This window comes from Triticum aestivum, chromosome 6B (genome assembly GCF_018294505.1).
Source record: "Triticum aestivum cultivar Chinese Spring chromosome 6B, IWGSC CS RefSeq v2.1, whole genome shotgun sequence".
NCBI lineage: Eukaryota > Viridiplantae > Streptophyta > Magnoliopsida > Poales > Poaceae > Triticum > Triticum aestivum.
This window is the reverse complement of record NC_057810.1, coordinates 211,057,732-211,072,898: the sequence shown is the minus strand read 5'-3', so window position 1 is coordinate 211,072,898 and position 15,167 is coordinate 211,057,732. Positions and strand designations below refer to the sequence as shown.

At 48.5% G+C, this 15,167-nt stretch overlaps 1 protein-coding gene across 1 annotated transcript; it reads right to left on the bottom strand.

The window, feature by feature from the left end:
• Window positions 1-458: 458 nt before the first annotated feature.
• Window positions 459-3,425, bottom strand: LOC123136619 (serine/threonine-protein kinase STY13). The gene is made up of 3 exons (XM_044556045.1): window positions 3,211-3,425; window positions 1,778-2,785; window positions 459-1,068 (listed from the first exon to the last, which is right to left on the bottom strand). Exons 2-3 carry the CDS (start codon window positions 2,692-2,694, stop codon window positions 729-731), a joined length of 1,257 nt encoding a protein of 418 aa, XP_044411980.1. The 5' UTR covers window positions 2,695-2,785; window positions 3,211-3,425; the 3' UTR covers window positions 459-728.
• Between the last annotated feature and the right edge of the window lie 11,742 nt (window positions 3,426-15,167).

The following is a 15,167-nucleotide window of genomic DNA, read 5'->3' as shown; positions in this document are numbered from 1 at the left end:
ATTTGACTTGTCCACAATTTAAATTACAATTTTGTTCTGTAGAACGTGCACACACATATATCAAAGAACAGACTATAATCATATAATTCCAGGTAAAGAAAGCGATCCTGTCTCCTCAAAGCAAACCATCCAAACAGCTCGCGTTAGGACACACAAGATGTAGAACCGGGTCACCATCACGGCTGTCTTCAATATAGAGGCAGAACAGCCACTAAAATATACAGCTCAACAAGTTGTGATTTTCAAAATGAAATCACCAGCTGGATTGTTCATATGTTGAAGTGTCACCATGATTAGCATAACCTTTGGATCAAGTGACAGTGATTGATCCAATTGACAGGTTACCAACCAAGCAAGAATTGGTGCAAAAAAAAAGCAAAAATATTATGAACCGCAATATAGTGTCCAGGCAACCGACACCACAGAAATCAACATAATGATGAACAAGAGCACGCAAATGCGAAGCACAAACTTGCACAAGTACAAGAGCAAGCGGATATTATTAACACGGAAAAGCTCCATTAGGTCCTTGTTAGCATACAAGGCAACATCTATACGACATTACTTTTACTTGAGGTGTGCAACTTACACAAGACAGAATGCGCACTGGTAAAGGCACACAGACCCCACGCACCGGCAACGATGAACACAATGGCATTGCCTCTTTTCTTCATCCTTACCTGTTTTCTTCCCTAATGCCCGCTGCGATAGTCTAACCTGCTTTAGTTTCAGTCGGTGGTCATGGGTTCAGCGACGCAGCAGCGGAAGCGTGCTTTACGGACATGGCTCACGACCTCCATCTCGGCGTTCTCAAGCATGCAGACGATCTCGGTGAATGGTGGGCGAACTTCAGGGTTTGCATCCCAACAGCGCGTCATGATGTGGGTTAGGGAAGGCAGGCAGTCATGTGGGATTGCTGGACGAGCACCCTTATTTACAACAGCAAAAGCCGCCTGAACAGCTGTCATGTTTGTGAAAGGAAGCATGCCAGTTATAAGCTCCCACAAAACGATCCCGAAGCTATAGACATCAACTTTATGATCATAAGGCCTGTGCTGGATCATTTCCCTGCACACACAAAAAGACCAACCACTACATCATCAATTATATACAAAGCATAACGCTGAAATTTTGGCGAGAGAGGAACAAATAGAAGCAGCTTGTTACTATGAGACAATCGAAGTGAAACGCTTCTCTACCATTTCTCCATGTATGCAAAGAGAATTTAATATATGCAAACAGAAAAGGGAACATTATCTGTTAGTTATGTTACTGGTATAATAGCCCGCCAGTACCCTACTACTCTACTGTTGAGAAAATAGTTGCCAACTCTGCAATATTTCAATTTGGATTACGATGGACCATGCTTTGTATGGACAAAAAGTTGGAACTGTGGTATAATAGACTTGCTTCGTTAATAATTATAAGGTTAGTCCAACCTTCAATCGTTTCAGGGGTGCAGCAGAAGGCTGTTAATCAGATGCAAAATTAAGATGGCACTAGGTGGATGATACTTCTGTCTAACACAAGGCAACAACATGTACAGTTTGAGTTATATGCGAACCTGGTGCATACAATCTCTATGTACAGTTTGTAAATAACACTCTACAGTAATAGATTACTGACAAGCAGTTGAATTTTCTACGGTGAAGGTTTGGCAACTGTATGAGCGGATACAGGATTTGGCATGTGCAAATAAATTAAATGACAAACACCATAGATTTCAAATGTTGAAGATAGCTATCTACATACAAAACCAAACATCAATTGAACTTACGGTGCCATCCAGCGGTAGGTTCCTGTCTCTGGTGTCATCCCCTCTGTTTTCACTTCAATTCGAGCAACACCAAAGTCAGCAATCTTAATGGATCTGTCTGCTGCAATTAGAAGATTATCCGACTTCAGGTCCCTGTGGATAAATCCCAAAGCATGCACATACGCCATTCCCCTCGCTACATCCAATGCTTGTTTGACAGCCAGCCTCAAAGGTACCGACTTGTTCTGCCTTTTTGCCAGGAACTGCCTGACTGAGCCACCTTTTGCATACTCAGTAATAATGCACCACACAATTGACTTCCTGCAAGCCCCTATAAATCTTACTATATTTGGGTGCCTTAGGGTAGATAACATCATAACTTCTTGCACAAACTGCTGTTCCAACGATTGTGCTCTCTCCATATCATTCTCAGGCTTCTCCAGCAGCTTAATGGCAACATCTTCTCCAATATATGTTCCCCGGTACAGCTTCCCAAAGGCTCCCTGTGCAAAGGGAACCCCCATATCCAACCTCCCCAGATCAATGGCCCACTGCTGGTACTTGCTAAGTATCTCTGTTGGATGATTCGGGTCCATCAGAACCCTGGCCAATGCATCTTCATTTAGGGTGTGCGCAGCCACACGGTTGGGACGAAAGACACTGTTGCCAACCGAATAGCTTGCGGTTGGGGCATCACGGAGGCCCGGGTGCTTTAGTATGACGGTACGGGACTCGTTCGAGCCCACGCTGCTGTTGTCCACTGACATGGTAACGGAGCCACCGGCGAGGTTGTAGTTGTCAGTGCTGTCGACAGACATGTGGGAGCCCTCCCCAATTTTCTGATAGTAGGGCATGCTGAAGAAGCCATTGAACTCGTTCTCTTGCATCCCCTTGCCGCCACCGCCAACCATGCCATGAAACCTTGCCCCTTCAGCCATGTCAGAAGAACCAAATGCTACAATTCGAGCTGCTGCAGATTAACTGTACATCCTCAACTAAGAAATGCCCTCTTCCGTACACCCACCAGACCTACAGTTATAGCAAGCTGAACATTAGAAATGAGCTATCAAGCATACACAACACGTAATTTTAGTTTGAAAATACCAAAATTGCTTATCTTACAACCAAGAACATTTTCTGTAAATGACAGACATAATTTTTTTGTGCTCATTTTCTGTAAATACCAAAATTACATCTATACTACACGTCTACACACGAACTTTAAGCCCCTCAACCTAGAAAACAAGAAAAAAAAAAATCTCCAGACCCTTCCCAGCTCAATCGTCCATCCCTCCAAAATCCGTCAACCAGGCGCAACAACCCAGCAGACGGTGACGCGCAGACGACCCATCCGCCTCCAAATCGCGCGAAAAAACAGCAATCGATCACCCGAAAAACCAACAACCGCGCGATTGGGGACCGAATTAGGCGTGAGGAGAGGCGGAACTTCTTACCCCGGCAGGAAGCAGGCCGATCGGGCAGGCGGCGAGGGGCGGGATCGCGGGGCTGGAGGGGAGGAGAAGGATTCCGAATTGGCGTGTGGGGCTTGCTGCTCGGCGCTGGCTTTGCTTTTCTCCGGAGACCGGAGCAGAGACGACGACTCCAGAGTGGGAAAGTGGGGGGAGGGGTGGAGAGAGAGGGGGCGGAGGAAGGAAGTCGTTAGTGTGGCTGCCGTTTATGGTTTACACCCCGAGCTTCCGGGTTTTCTTGGTTCAGTCCTTCCCTCACCCCCTTTGCTGCAAAATAGAAAAAAAAAGAATAGAACGTAGGCCGTTGGATCTGGGATGGATAACCTGGATTTGTCATGTGGGAGCCACCGGAAGGGCCTGCTTTCAATATAGGTTAGCCAGGCGGCTTTCGACAAAACGATCAAAACTGTTCGACTGCTCTCCCGCCCGAATCTGGTTCATCCGTCCGAGATCCGATGGTCCATGTTGATTTTTTTCTGCTTTTGCACCCTAAGAGATGCTTGTATTGTAGTATCCTCCTTTGTTCTTCAACTCAATGGCGCGAAAAGTTAAATTTGCACCAATATACGACATGACGAAACTTAGAGCAAGAATGGCGATGTATTGGTGGGAGGTTCCTCTTCTTTCTTCTTCTGGAATACACGAGCGTTTCACTCATCGTTTTGTAGTTGCATGGATGGTATGTTCACCCTTTCTTAGAATACACCGGCTGTGGTGTTTGAAGTTGCATTGATGGTATGTTCATCTTTTTCCCCTTGGAGAATGCAGGAGCTTCGTGTGTCCTATCGTTAAGAAATGTAGAATTGATTATAAGAAAGCGTGATTGGGGGTGACCATCCGCAGTCCGCGCCACATTGCCATCGAAGACCGACACGGACTACTCGCACTTGGCTGTTAGACTCCCTACCCTACATGTTTATTGCCACACCACAAGCCTTAGTGTCCACTCATGACAAATGTGCTTGATAACCGTGAAAGTCGATGAAGTGACGTTGTTGAAGGTGTGTTGACTCCATTCCCGCCAAATGAAGTTCATGGTGAGGATGGTGAGAGAATTTAGCTCTTTATGCTTCATACCACCAGTGGAGGCGCTAACGACTATCCATCTATTGACCAAGTTCATCAAAGGAGTGGGCTATTTCTTCCAATCCATGCGGTTGAAGAACCTAAGAATAGACCGTCGGTGAGAAAGAACACTCGACCATGAGTTGGTTAGTATATTTCGGCTTATGAAGGCAAATCTAGCAGGTCGATTGGTGTAGCATACACCCCATGCTTGGAGACCATTTAAAGTCCAACCCTGATTTTTGAGGAACAACCAATCAAATAAATTCAATCTAGGAGGTACCCGAGAAGACTATAGTTCTCTGCACCTAACATCCACATCGATCTCAGAGAGAAGGCATAATCTATCGACTCCATTATGTATTGCGTAGGTCCGTTTGAATCCGTCTGAGGAGCGAGGGATGGACTACCGTTGAGCGCCCACAACCATCAATGGCATGGATAACTTGTGAGTAGGAATTTGCTAAACAACACATTTTACTTGTAGTGGCATTGTGTGGTTCGTTTCATCATTATTTTTGTCGGAATATGTAAGAGCTCGATGCGCCATTTTGTACTTACATTGAGACCCGTTCATTGTGTCTTCCCTAGAATAAGCAAGATCTTTGTTGGCATTGGTAGATGCAGATATGATCCATTCACCCTTTCATCGGATACACAAGGGCTTTGTGCAACGTTCATTAGGAAATGCATAATTAGTTACAAAAAACAATGATTAGGGGGTGACTACTCTAGTTTATGCCACATTGCCACCAGAGAACCACTTGGACTACTCACGCTCGTCTAGTAGAGAACCTACCCTATGTTTTTGTTGCCACACCACAAGCCATAGTCTCCACTTATTACAAAGACGACTGGTAACCATGAAGGTTGACGAATATATGTTCTTGAATGTGCATTGATTCCATTCATGCCAAATGCAATTCATTGTGAAAATGGTGAGAGGATTTAGCTCTTTGCACTTCACGCCACCAGTCAAGGTGATGATGTGTGTCCACCAGTCTCAACATGTTCCCCAATCCAAGTGGTTGAAGACCTGAAACCATATTGTTCTTGAGCACTGGACAATGAGGCGGTGAATGCATTTGGGCTCCTGAAGGCAAAGCGAGTAGGCCCGTGGTGCGACATTCCCCAATGATTGAAGACGATATGAAGTCCAACACCGAAATGTGAGGACTAGCCAACCGAAGAACATCAGTCTAGGAACTGCCCAAGAAGACCATAGTTGCTCCGCACCTGACAACCGCATTGATCTTGCAAAGAGCGAAAGATATTTGAGCGACGGAATCAGACCATGCTAGGAATGGCACGCAGCATGCTCAAGGCCAACCCGATGTCGAGCACGTATTGGGGGAAGGTCATGCTCATGATCGTCATTATCCTCAACCGCCACAAGGAGTGTCGAATGCTAGATGCCTTACGAGTCGTGGTACATGAAGAAGCTAGACGTGCGCTCCCTCCGATTCTTCGGGTGTGTTGGGCATGTCAAGATGACACACCACACCTGAATAAGCTCAGTGACCGAAGCAACCCAATGGTGTTCTTTGGCTATGAGACAGGCTCCAAGGCATATAAGATGTATGACCTCGTCCCAAAGCGCGTGCACATCTCCCGTTATGTTGTCTTTGATGAGGAGGCACTTTGGAGCTGGGAGGTGCCGGGAGAGGTGCCAGTGAGCAGCTCCTTCACTGTGGAGTACATTGTGCGACCAACATTAGTGCTCAGGAAGCAACCCCGAGCACAACAGCGGCCCCGGGTAAAGCAACTCCGAGCACTGCGACCCCAAGCCCAGTGGTTCGGAGCACAGTGGGCACAATAGCCCCATGCTTAGCGACCGCGGACACACCAAGTGAGGTCGAGCCAGTTCACTTCACAACTCCACTGATCGCGAGGTCAGACTTGAGCGATGCCGTCCACAGCACCGGTGCCTAACACCAGTACCGAAGCATCGATGACCTTCTCACCGAGCTGCCATAGTTGGCGGAGAGCCTTGATGACAATGAGGTGTTGCATTTGATGATGGCTACCAAGGAGCCAACCACATTCATTGAGGGAGAGCGTGAGGACTATTGGCACCACGTGATGTTGGATGAGCTGTCATCAATCAACGACAAAGCCACTTAGACACTCACCACATTGCTTCCAGGGCATGAGCTATTGGGCTCAAGTGGGTGTTCATGGTGAAGAAGAACGAGGACGACACCATCATCAAGCACAAAGCCCAACTTGTAGAAAAAGGGTATGTACAACACGCGAGGGTGGACTTTGAGGAAGTCTTTGCACCCGTGGAAAGGCTCGAGGCCGTGCAACTGATCCTTGCCTTGGCGGCACATCGGGTCTGGAAGGTCCATCACAAGTAAGTCTAGTTGGTTTTCCTCAACAACAACCTCAAGGAGAAGGTCAACGTGCCCCAGTCGTATAGCTTCATAGCTGATGGACGCAAGCACTGAGTATACAGGCTACACAAGGCACTATATGGACTCCGGCAAGCACCAAGGGCGTGGAATGCCAAGAAGGACACAAGCTTGACATCACTTGGCTTCACCCATAGAGCCTCCGAGAATGGTGTGTATGCACATGGAATTGGGGACATGATGCTCATCATTGGCATCTATGTCGACGACCTCTTCATCACCGGAGCCGAGCCGCACGAGGTGCGCTACTTCAAGGAAGATATGAAAAATGCTCTTTAACAAGAGCGATCTTGGGATGCTCTTGTACTACTCAGACTGGAGGTGAACCAGGAGCATGGTCGTACCACGATCACTCAAGTGACCTAAACATCCAAGCTGCTCAAGGAAGCGGGCATGGCGGACTGCCACATCATGCACTCCCAATTAGGCATAGTGCAAGCTCATCAAGGAGAAGCCGGTGGACGCTACCTTCTATTGGAGCGTCATTGGAAACCTAATGTATCTCATGCACACTCGGCCGAAGATCTCATTCATCGTCAGGTTCCTGAGCAGGCTCCAGCCAAACGATGATTCTTGAGTTGTCAAACCCATGGTCCACTACATCATCGACACACTCACGCACGAATGTGTGTAACACCATGGCAATGGCAAGACCTTGGTCGGCTACAGTGACTCTGACCACACCGTCGACGTGGACTCTAGGAAAAGCACCTCGAGCATGTTTTTCCCTTGGAAGCAGTCCAATCAGCCGGCAATCACTGAAGCAAAATATTGTCACCACCTCTTCGTGCAAGGTGGAGTACATCACAATGGCAACAATAGTGTGTCAGGGGATCTGGATGGCTCGGCTTCTTAGCAAGATGCCGAATAAAGATGTCGCCCCTGTGATCCCCTACGTCGACAACAAGTCCGCGATCTAATTCTGCAAGAATCCGATTCTTCACAATCGCAACAAGCACATCGATCTCCGCTACCACTTCATACATGATTGCATCGAGAAGGGCACGATGACCGTGGAGTTCATTGGGACATGCGAGCAGAACACAGACATCTTGACCAAGCCCCTTGGTCGTGTTCGCTTCCAGGAGGTGCATAGCAGGGTGGGGTTCAACAATGTCAAACCTCTTCGACGGGGTTGAGGGGAGATTGCTGGGATTAAACTCTGTCTAGATAAATTCACAGCTAGTGTGAACAAGCTATAGCACAAGTCAAAAAGGGATTCAAGGGATAGCCTGCAACCGACAAGGATAAGATAATTGTTCATGGCAGGATATGACATGATAGGATAAAATAACCTGCTCATAGCAGGATAGGATAGGATAAGATAACCTGCTCATGGCAGGATATGATATGATAAGATAACATGCATTTAATGAGCATGTCAGGTCAATTAGTACATAGGTAAGCAATGAGGTCATCCTCATGTATTCGGTTTGTTTTGTCCTATAAAAGGGACTTGTAGCCTAAGTAGTAAACAACCAATGCAAAGCAAAAGCATTCAACCTTCATAAGGCCTAGTACTACTTTGTACGTGTGTGCGCGCGCGCGTGTGTGTGTGCCTGCGTATGTGTGTGTGTGTCGATACACTCTTATCACAGAACTCCTAGCATCCATAGCTCAACCCTTGGCACTCATAGTAGTTTGGGGCTAAAAGTGAAATCATGACCTTAATCATATTTTTATGTTGATGACAATATACATATAGGGGACTAATCATGTTTGTCAAGTATATCTCAGGTTTAGTCCCCAAGGAATGATGTGTGGATCATGACTACCAAGTGTGTATTGTTCAAGAACAAAGATATAAGACAAATAGCTTAGGCCTTTTCTATTGGCTCATGAGTATAGGGATCTCGCAATATTAAGAGGGGATCATCGATACTCATGATTGACTTGCTCCAAAACCCATAGATATCTCATTCTTCACAAATAATACTGCCCTAAACTCTCCATCATACTGTCCCCTAGGGTTTGTTTTGCTTTGTCTTTGGTTCAATGGACGACTTGTAGTTACCGGACGTCTGGCGTCCGGTAACCCTCCGGAAATCCGGTATCTCACCACAGAACCAAATCGACGGATTTCCGGTCTAGGTCGGACATCCGGTCTATCCCTGCAGAGTCAAAATGTCAGATGTACGGTCCCAAGCGGATGTTCAGTCCCCCCTTCCAACGGACGACCGGCTCCGTCTGGAAATCTGGTTTGTCTCCCAACATAACCTTATTATCGGATTTCCGGTACTCATTAGTCGTCTGGTGCCTCTCGAGACACCGGATGACAGGCAAGTACCAGACGTCCAGCAATACCCCATTTGTGGAATCTTTGCACTCCACCCTTGTGTGTGCATGTTCTAGCAGTCGTAACCGGTAGCTCTGTCAGATGTCTGATGCTTTTTTGCCTCTAGACGTCCAGTAAGATCTCAAGTTAAGTGACTCAACTGCCATTTTAGCACTTCCACTATAAATAGCTTCCTTCCATTCGGGGAGAAGGTTGAAAATTCACTTTGAGATAAACCTAGTACACACTCTACACTCTCTCACATCCTCATACACCAAATCTTTGATCTTGGAGGGATTTGTGAGAGATCTTTAGAGCTTCTCCAACCAAGTGATAGATCCACTTCTTCCCCTTCTCTCGACCAAAGGAATTTGTGATTTGAGCAAGTCTTGAGTGAGGGAGTCCTAGACTAGGGGGTGTCCGGATAGTCAAACTATCATCTTTGGCCGGACTCCAAGACTATGAAGATACAAGATTGAAGACTCCGTCCCGTGTCTGGATGGGACTTTCCTTGGCGTGGAAGGCAAGCTTGGCGATACGAATATGAAGATCTCCTACCATTGTAACCGACTCTGTGTAACCCTAGCCCTCTCCGGTGTCTATATAAACTGGAGGGTTTTAGTCCGTAGGACGAACAACAATCATACCATAGGCTAGCTTCTAGGGTTTAGCCTCCTTGATTTCGTGGTAGATCTACTCTTGTACTACCCATATCATCAATATTAATCAAGCAGGAGTAGGGTTTTACCTCCACCGAGAGGGCCCGAACCTGGGTAAAAACATCGTGTCCCTTGTCTCCTGTTACCATCCGCCTAGACGCACAGTTTGGGACCCCCTACCCGAGATCCGCCGGTTTTGACACCGACATTGGTGCTTTCATTGAGAGTTCCTCTGTGTCGTCACCTATAGGCCCGATGGCTCCTTGGATCATCAACGACAACACGGTCCAGGGTGAGACTTTCCTCCCCGGACAGATCTTCGTATTCGGTGGCTTTGCACTGCGGGCCAATTCACTTGGCCATCTGGAGCAGATCGAAAGCTACGCCCCTGGCCATCAGGTCAGATTTGGAAGTTTGAACTATACGGCTAACATCCGTGGAGACTTGATCTTCGACGGATTCGAGCCACAGCCGAGCGCGCCGCACTGTCACGATGGGCATGATTTAGCTCTGCTGCCGGACAGTTCCCTGGAGTCCGCACAAGAGTCCGCTCCGACCCTTAGCTCGGAGCTGACTGCACCGATCGAGGATGGGTGGCTGGACACCGCCTCAGGGGCTGCTACCTCTACGGCGATAGAGCCGAATACTGACCCTGTCCTTTGTGAAGCTCGTGACTCCAAGGTGCTGGAATCCTTTCCGGACCCCGAACCTTCCGCGCCCCTGCCAATCGAATCCGATTGGGCGCCGATCATGGAGTTCACCGCTGCGGACATCTTTCAGCACTCGCCTTTTGGCGACATCCTGAATTCGCTAAAGTGTCTCTCTTTATCAGGAGAGCCCTGGCCGGACTATGGTCAGGTAGGTTGGGATGCGGACGACGAAGAAATTCAACGCCCACCCACCACCCACTTTGTAGCCACTGTCGATGACTTAACCAATATGCTAGACTTCAACTCCGAAGACATCGACGGTATGGACGATGATGTCGGAGACGACCAAGAACCAGCGCCTACAGGGCACTGGAAGGCCATCTCAACTCATGATGTATACATGGTGGATACACCTAAAGGAAGCGATAACGAGGAACAACGGGACACTGTGAAGGATAATTCCCTCGAAAAACAGTCAAAACGGCGACGTAAGCGCCGCTCGAAGTCCCGCCTCGACAACGATAGCACCCATACAGACCCAGCCATAGAGCAGGGAGAACCGGTGGACGATGAACATGCCCTCGAGCAACCATCCGAACAGGATAACTTGGATAAACAATCCGTCCCCAGCGAAAACAACAGTCCGGACAATCTCACGCCTGACACATCGTTGGAGCAGAAGAACCTCCACAAAAGGCTCGTCGCCACTGCACGAAGTCTGAAGAAGCAGAAGCGGAAGCTCAAAACAGCGGAAGACATACTCAGAATGAGATGGAGCAAAGTACTCAAGACCGCAGACAAATACGGCGATAGTCACCAAACAAAGAGCTACCCGAAGCGCAAACTACTGCCCGAATTCGATGAAGAGGCCGTAGAGCCCCCACAATCAAAGAACAAAGAGGCCGCCCGGTCGGATAGACGACCACATGACAAACAAAGAGCGGCAAGCGGCGCCGCACACAAGCTGGCACGCGATCCGCATAAGGATCCTCACCAAAAGGATGGCCCGGTCAGGACCATCTATGGGCCAAGAAAGCAAGCTCTAGAAAGCAATACAACACGTCGAGTATTTGAACATCACGGTACACCCAAATACATGGGCGTCGCACACCCCCTATGTTTCACCGATGAGGTGCTGGATCATGAATTTCCAGCGGGATTCAAACCCGTAAACATAGAGGCATATGATGGAACAACAGACCCTGGAGTCTGGATTGAGGATTACATCCTGCACATACATATGGCTAGAGGAGATGACCTCCACGCCATAAAATACTTACCCCTCAAGCTCAAAGGGCCAGCCCGGCATTGGCTCAAAAGCCTCCCAGAAAATACCATTGGAAGTTGGGAAGAGCTCGAGGATGCGTTTCGGGCAAATTTTCAGGGGACTTATGTCTGCCCCCCTGATGCAGACGATTTAAGTCACATAACTCAACAGCCCGGAGAGTCAGCCCGCAAATTCTGGAACAGGTTCCTCACCAAAAAGAACCAAATAGTCGACTGTCCGGACGCCGAAGCCTTAGCAGCCTTCAAACATAACGTCCGAGACGAATGGCTCGCCAGACACCTCGGCCAGGAAAAGCCAAGAACAATGGCCGCACTAACAAGCCTCATGACCCGCTTTTGCGCAGGAGAGGATAGCTTGCTGGCAAGATGCAGCACCAGCGACCCAAGTACATCCGAGGTCAGGGATGGAAGTGGGAAACCACGACACAACAAGGACCAGCGCCGGACTAAGGGGAATGGTCCAAAGAGCACGGCAGTCAACGCCGGATTCAAAAGCTCTCGGTGGAACAACAAAAAACTGCCTCTCAAGGACAACAGCGACGAGCTATCCAACCTAAACAAAATCTTGGACAAGATATGCCAAATCCACAGTACCTCCGGGAAGCCTGCAAACAACACCCACAGAGATTGTTGGGTCTTCAAACAGTCCGGCCGACTTAATGCCGAACACAAGGGGCTCAACACACCAAGTGAGGACGATGACGAACCCCACAAGCAGAGCATCGGAAAACAAAGGAATTTCCCACAAGGGGTCAAAACAGTAAACTCACTTCAAGTGACAACAGGAAAAAATAGAGCGGCGCCCATTAAAGTACGCGCCACACGGTCCACCCCAGCGGAGTCCCGACACTGGATGTCAAAACCAATCACTTTCGACCATCAGGATTACTCCGGAAGTATCCGGAATGCAGGATGGACTACTTTGATATTAGATCCTATAATCGACGGACTACAATTTACACAAGTCCTAATGGACGGCGGCAGTGATCTAAACCTGCTATATCAAGATACAATCCGCAGAATGGGGATAGACCCAACCAAAATGCGCCATAGCAACACTTCCTTTAAAGGAGTGATGCCAGGCCCATATGCCCATTGTACAGGCTCTCTACCACTAGAAGTCGTGTTCGGCTCATCCGACAACTTCCGTCGCGAAAAGTTAATCTTCCACATCGCCCCATTCAAAAGTAGCTATCAAGCACTATTGGGACGCGAAGCTTTCGCCCGCTTTAACGAAATACCACATTATGCATCTCTTACACTTAAAATGCCCGGTCCACGCGACATCATCTTATTAAAGGGAAACTTCGAGTGTTCCTTGAATAGAGAAGAAAGTGAGACTGCCTTGACAGCCACACACTAATCCGGCTTTGCTGATCAAAGCACCTAAACAGGTCATTCAGATCCCGGACACGGTTAGGCGAGGCCGGCATAAATAAACAAGGAGCTTACTAGCCGCGTACCCCCTTACAAGGGGCTGCACGCATGTACAATAAGAGACAATAAAGCTCAATTTTATTCATTTTTTGAATTATACTCTGTTTATACATTTTTCGCACGATCCTTTTTTCCAACTAAGTTCTTCTCTTTTATAGATGAACACCGTGCTACACCCGTCCAGGATACGGCACAACGGAGACACAGGCGCAGACGTGCAGTACGGACCCGTTGTAAGGATTCTTTTCAGATTAAGACCCTGCGTAAACCTTTCTTACTGTCTCTTGTTGATACACATCCCCCGGTTTCTTACTATAACCGAGGAGGAGGCTGGCGTTTTGGCATCGGCCGCGTCAGAAATTTTTGCGCGTACCTGGACATTAGGGGCTTAGGGCATTGTTCTGCCCATTTTCATAAAGACCGAATACCTTAGGGAGTGTTCGGCGTCTCGAGTTAGGCCTTATATGCATCATCTCCGAATCATGTCTTTGGTCAAATGTTGGGTTTGCCCGGCTCCTGTGTTTTGCTGCCTTACGTTCCGCTCTATCGGCTAACGCGGCACCAGGAGAACTACTGCGATTGTGCCCCGGTTCGTCCAGGTGAGCACCTCAGTAGAGAAAGCCGAAAACTGACTGTCATGATATAGCGAGAGACTGGTCAACCACTCGATCGACCACCGGAATGTTTAGAATTCCTCCGCTTTAACGAAGGACCGTTTCCCGGTCAGGCACATACGCGCCCCGAATTCGGAGAGCGCGGTGCCCCTAGGGGCTATATAGTAGCCCCACCATCGAACTCCTATGGCTAAGTGAAAGTGATAAAGCATTATAGTCCGGTTGCCTAGTTTGCTACGCTATCACCTCCTTCACAGGACCAAGACGTTGGATTAAGTGTGAAAATGCGCTTTTTTTGCAAACACCCCCGCACTATGTGCGTGGGGGCTGAAGCCGAAGACTGCCATCTTTCAGGTTATATACACATATACATTAACGGCCGCACAGGAGGTATTTCAATACTTGAACGCACAAGTATAAAAAGCCTTATATTATATTTGAAACATGGTTTCACAAATCATACATGTCATTTGAACATAACATTTTCGAGCACTGCGTCTCTATTAAACGAGCGCCCTGCAGGACTTCCTCAAAATAGTGCTCGGCAGGTACTCGGCTTCTGTCCAAATCTCGGGACGCAACGTCGATGGCCTTCATCTCTGCCCAGTATGTTTTGACACGGGCAAGAGCCATCCGTGCACCCTCTATGCATGCCGACCGTTTCATTGCATCGATATGCGGCACCGCATCAAGGAACTGCTGCACCAAGCCAAAATAACTCTTCGGCTCGGGCCTTTTCGGCCACAAATGAGTCACGACATCCTTCATGGCAAGTCCGGACAACCTATTCAGCTCAGCCCATTCGCCAACCGATCAGTTAATGGAAGTGGACGCTCTGGACTATGGAACTGCGACCAAAAAAGCTCTTCCATTCCGTGATCCTTTTGGCCTCGGAAGTGTGCGACCGCGTCTGCGGCACTTGCCGCCAAATCCAGATGAGCATCCTCCGCACCCCACAGCTGGCCCAACTGAGCATACTTCGGATCCGTGAACTTCCTCCGCAGCAGAAAGGGCTTTCCAGCCGCGATATCCCCGGCTTGACGTAGCTCCTCCTTTATAGCTCTCATCGTGGAGCGGGCATCCTTGGCTTCGGCGGTGGCCTTCTTCAGGTCCTCTTGCTCCGCTCGGTGTTCTTTTTCAAGAAACTCGCAGCGGTCGGTAGCATTCTTCAGCTTCACGGCCATCTCGGCCATTTCCTCCCTGCTCCGGCAGTGAGCAGCCTGTTCGGCTCTTAGCTCTTCGGCCGCCTTCAAGGCAGCCGCATTACTTTTTCTGGCTTGCTCCTTGGCTCGGGCGAGCTCCACCCGAAGGTCCTCCATAGCAGCAGCACCATCTGCATTAAGCATACATGTTGTAAGGCACGGGCGTCAAGCTCCCTTACCAGGTGTCCGCGGAGAAGCCACATACCTTGTGACTCGTCAAGTCGCTTATTGACTAGCGTGATGTCCGCATCCGCAACGTCAAGTTGCCACTTAAGTTTGGCAAATCCATCAGTCTGGCTGGCCACCGAACGCTCCGCCACCTATATAGGAAGGGCGACA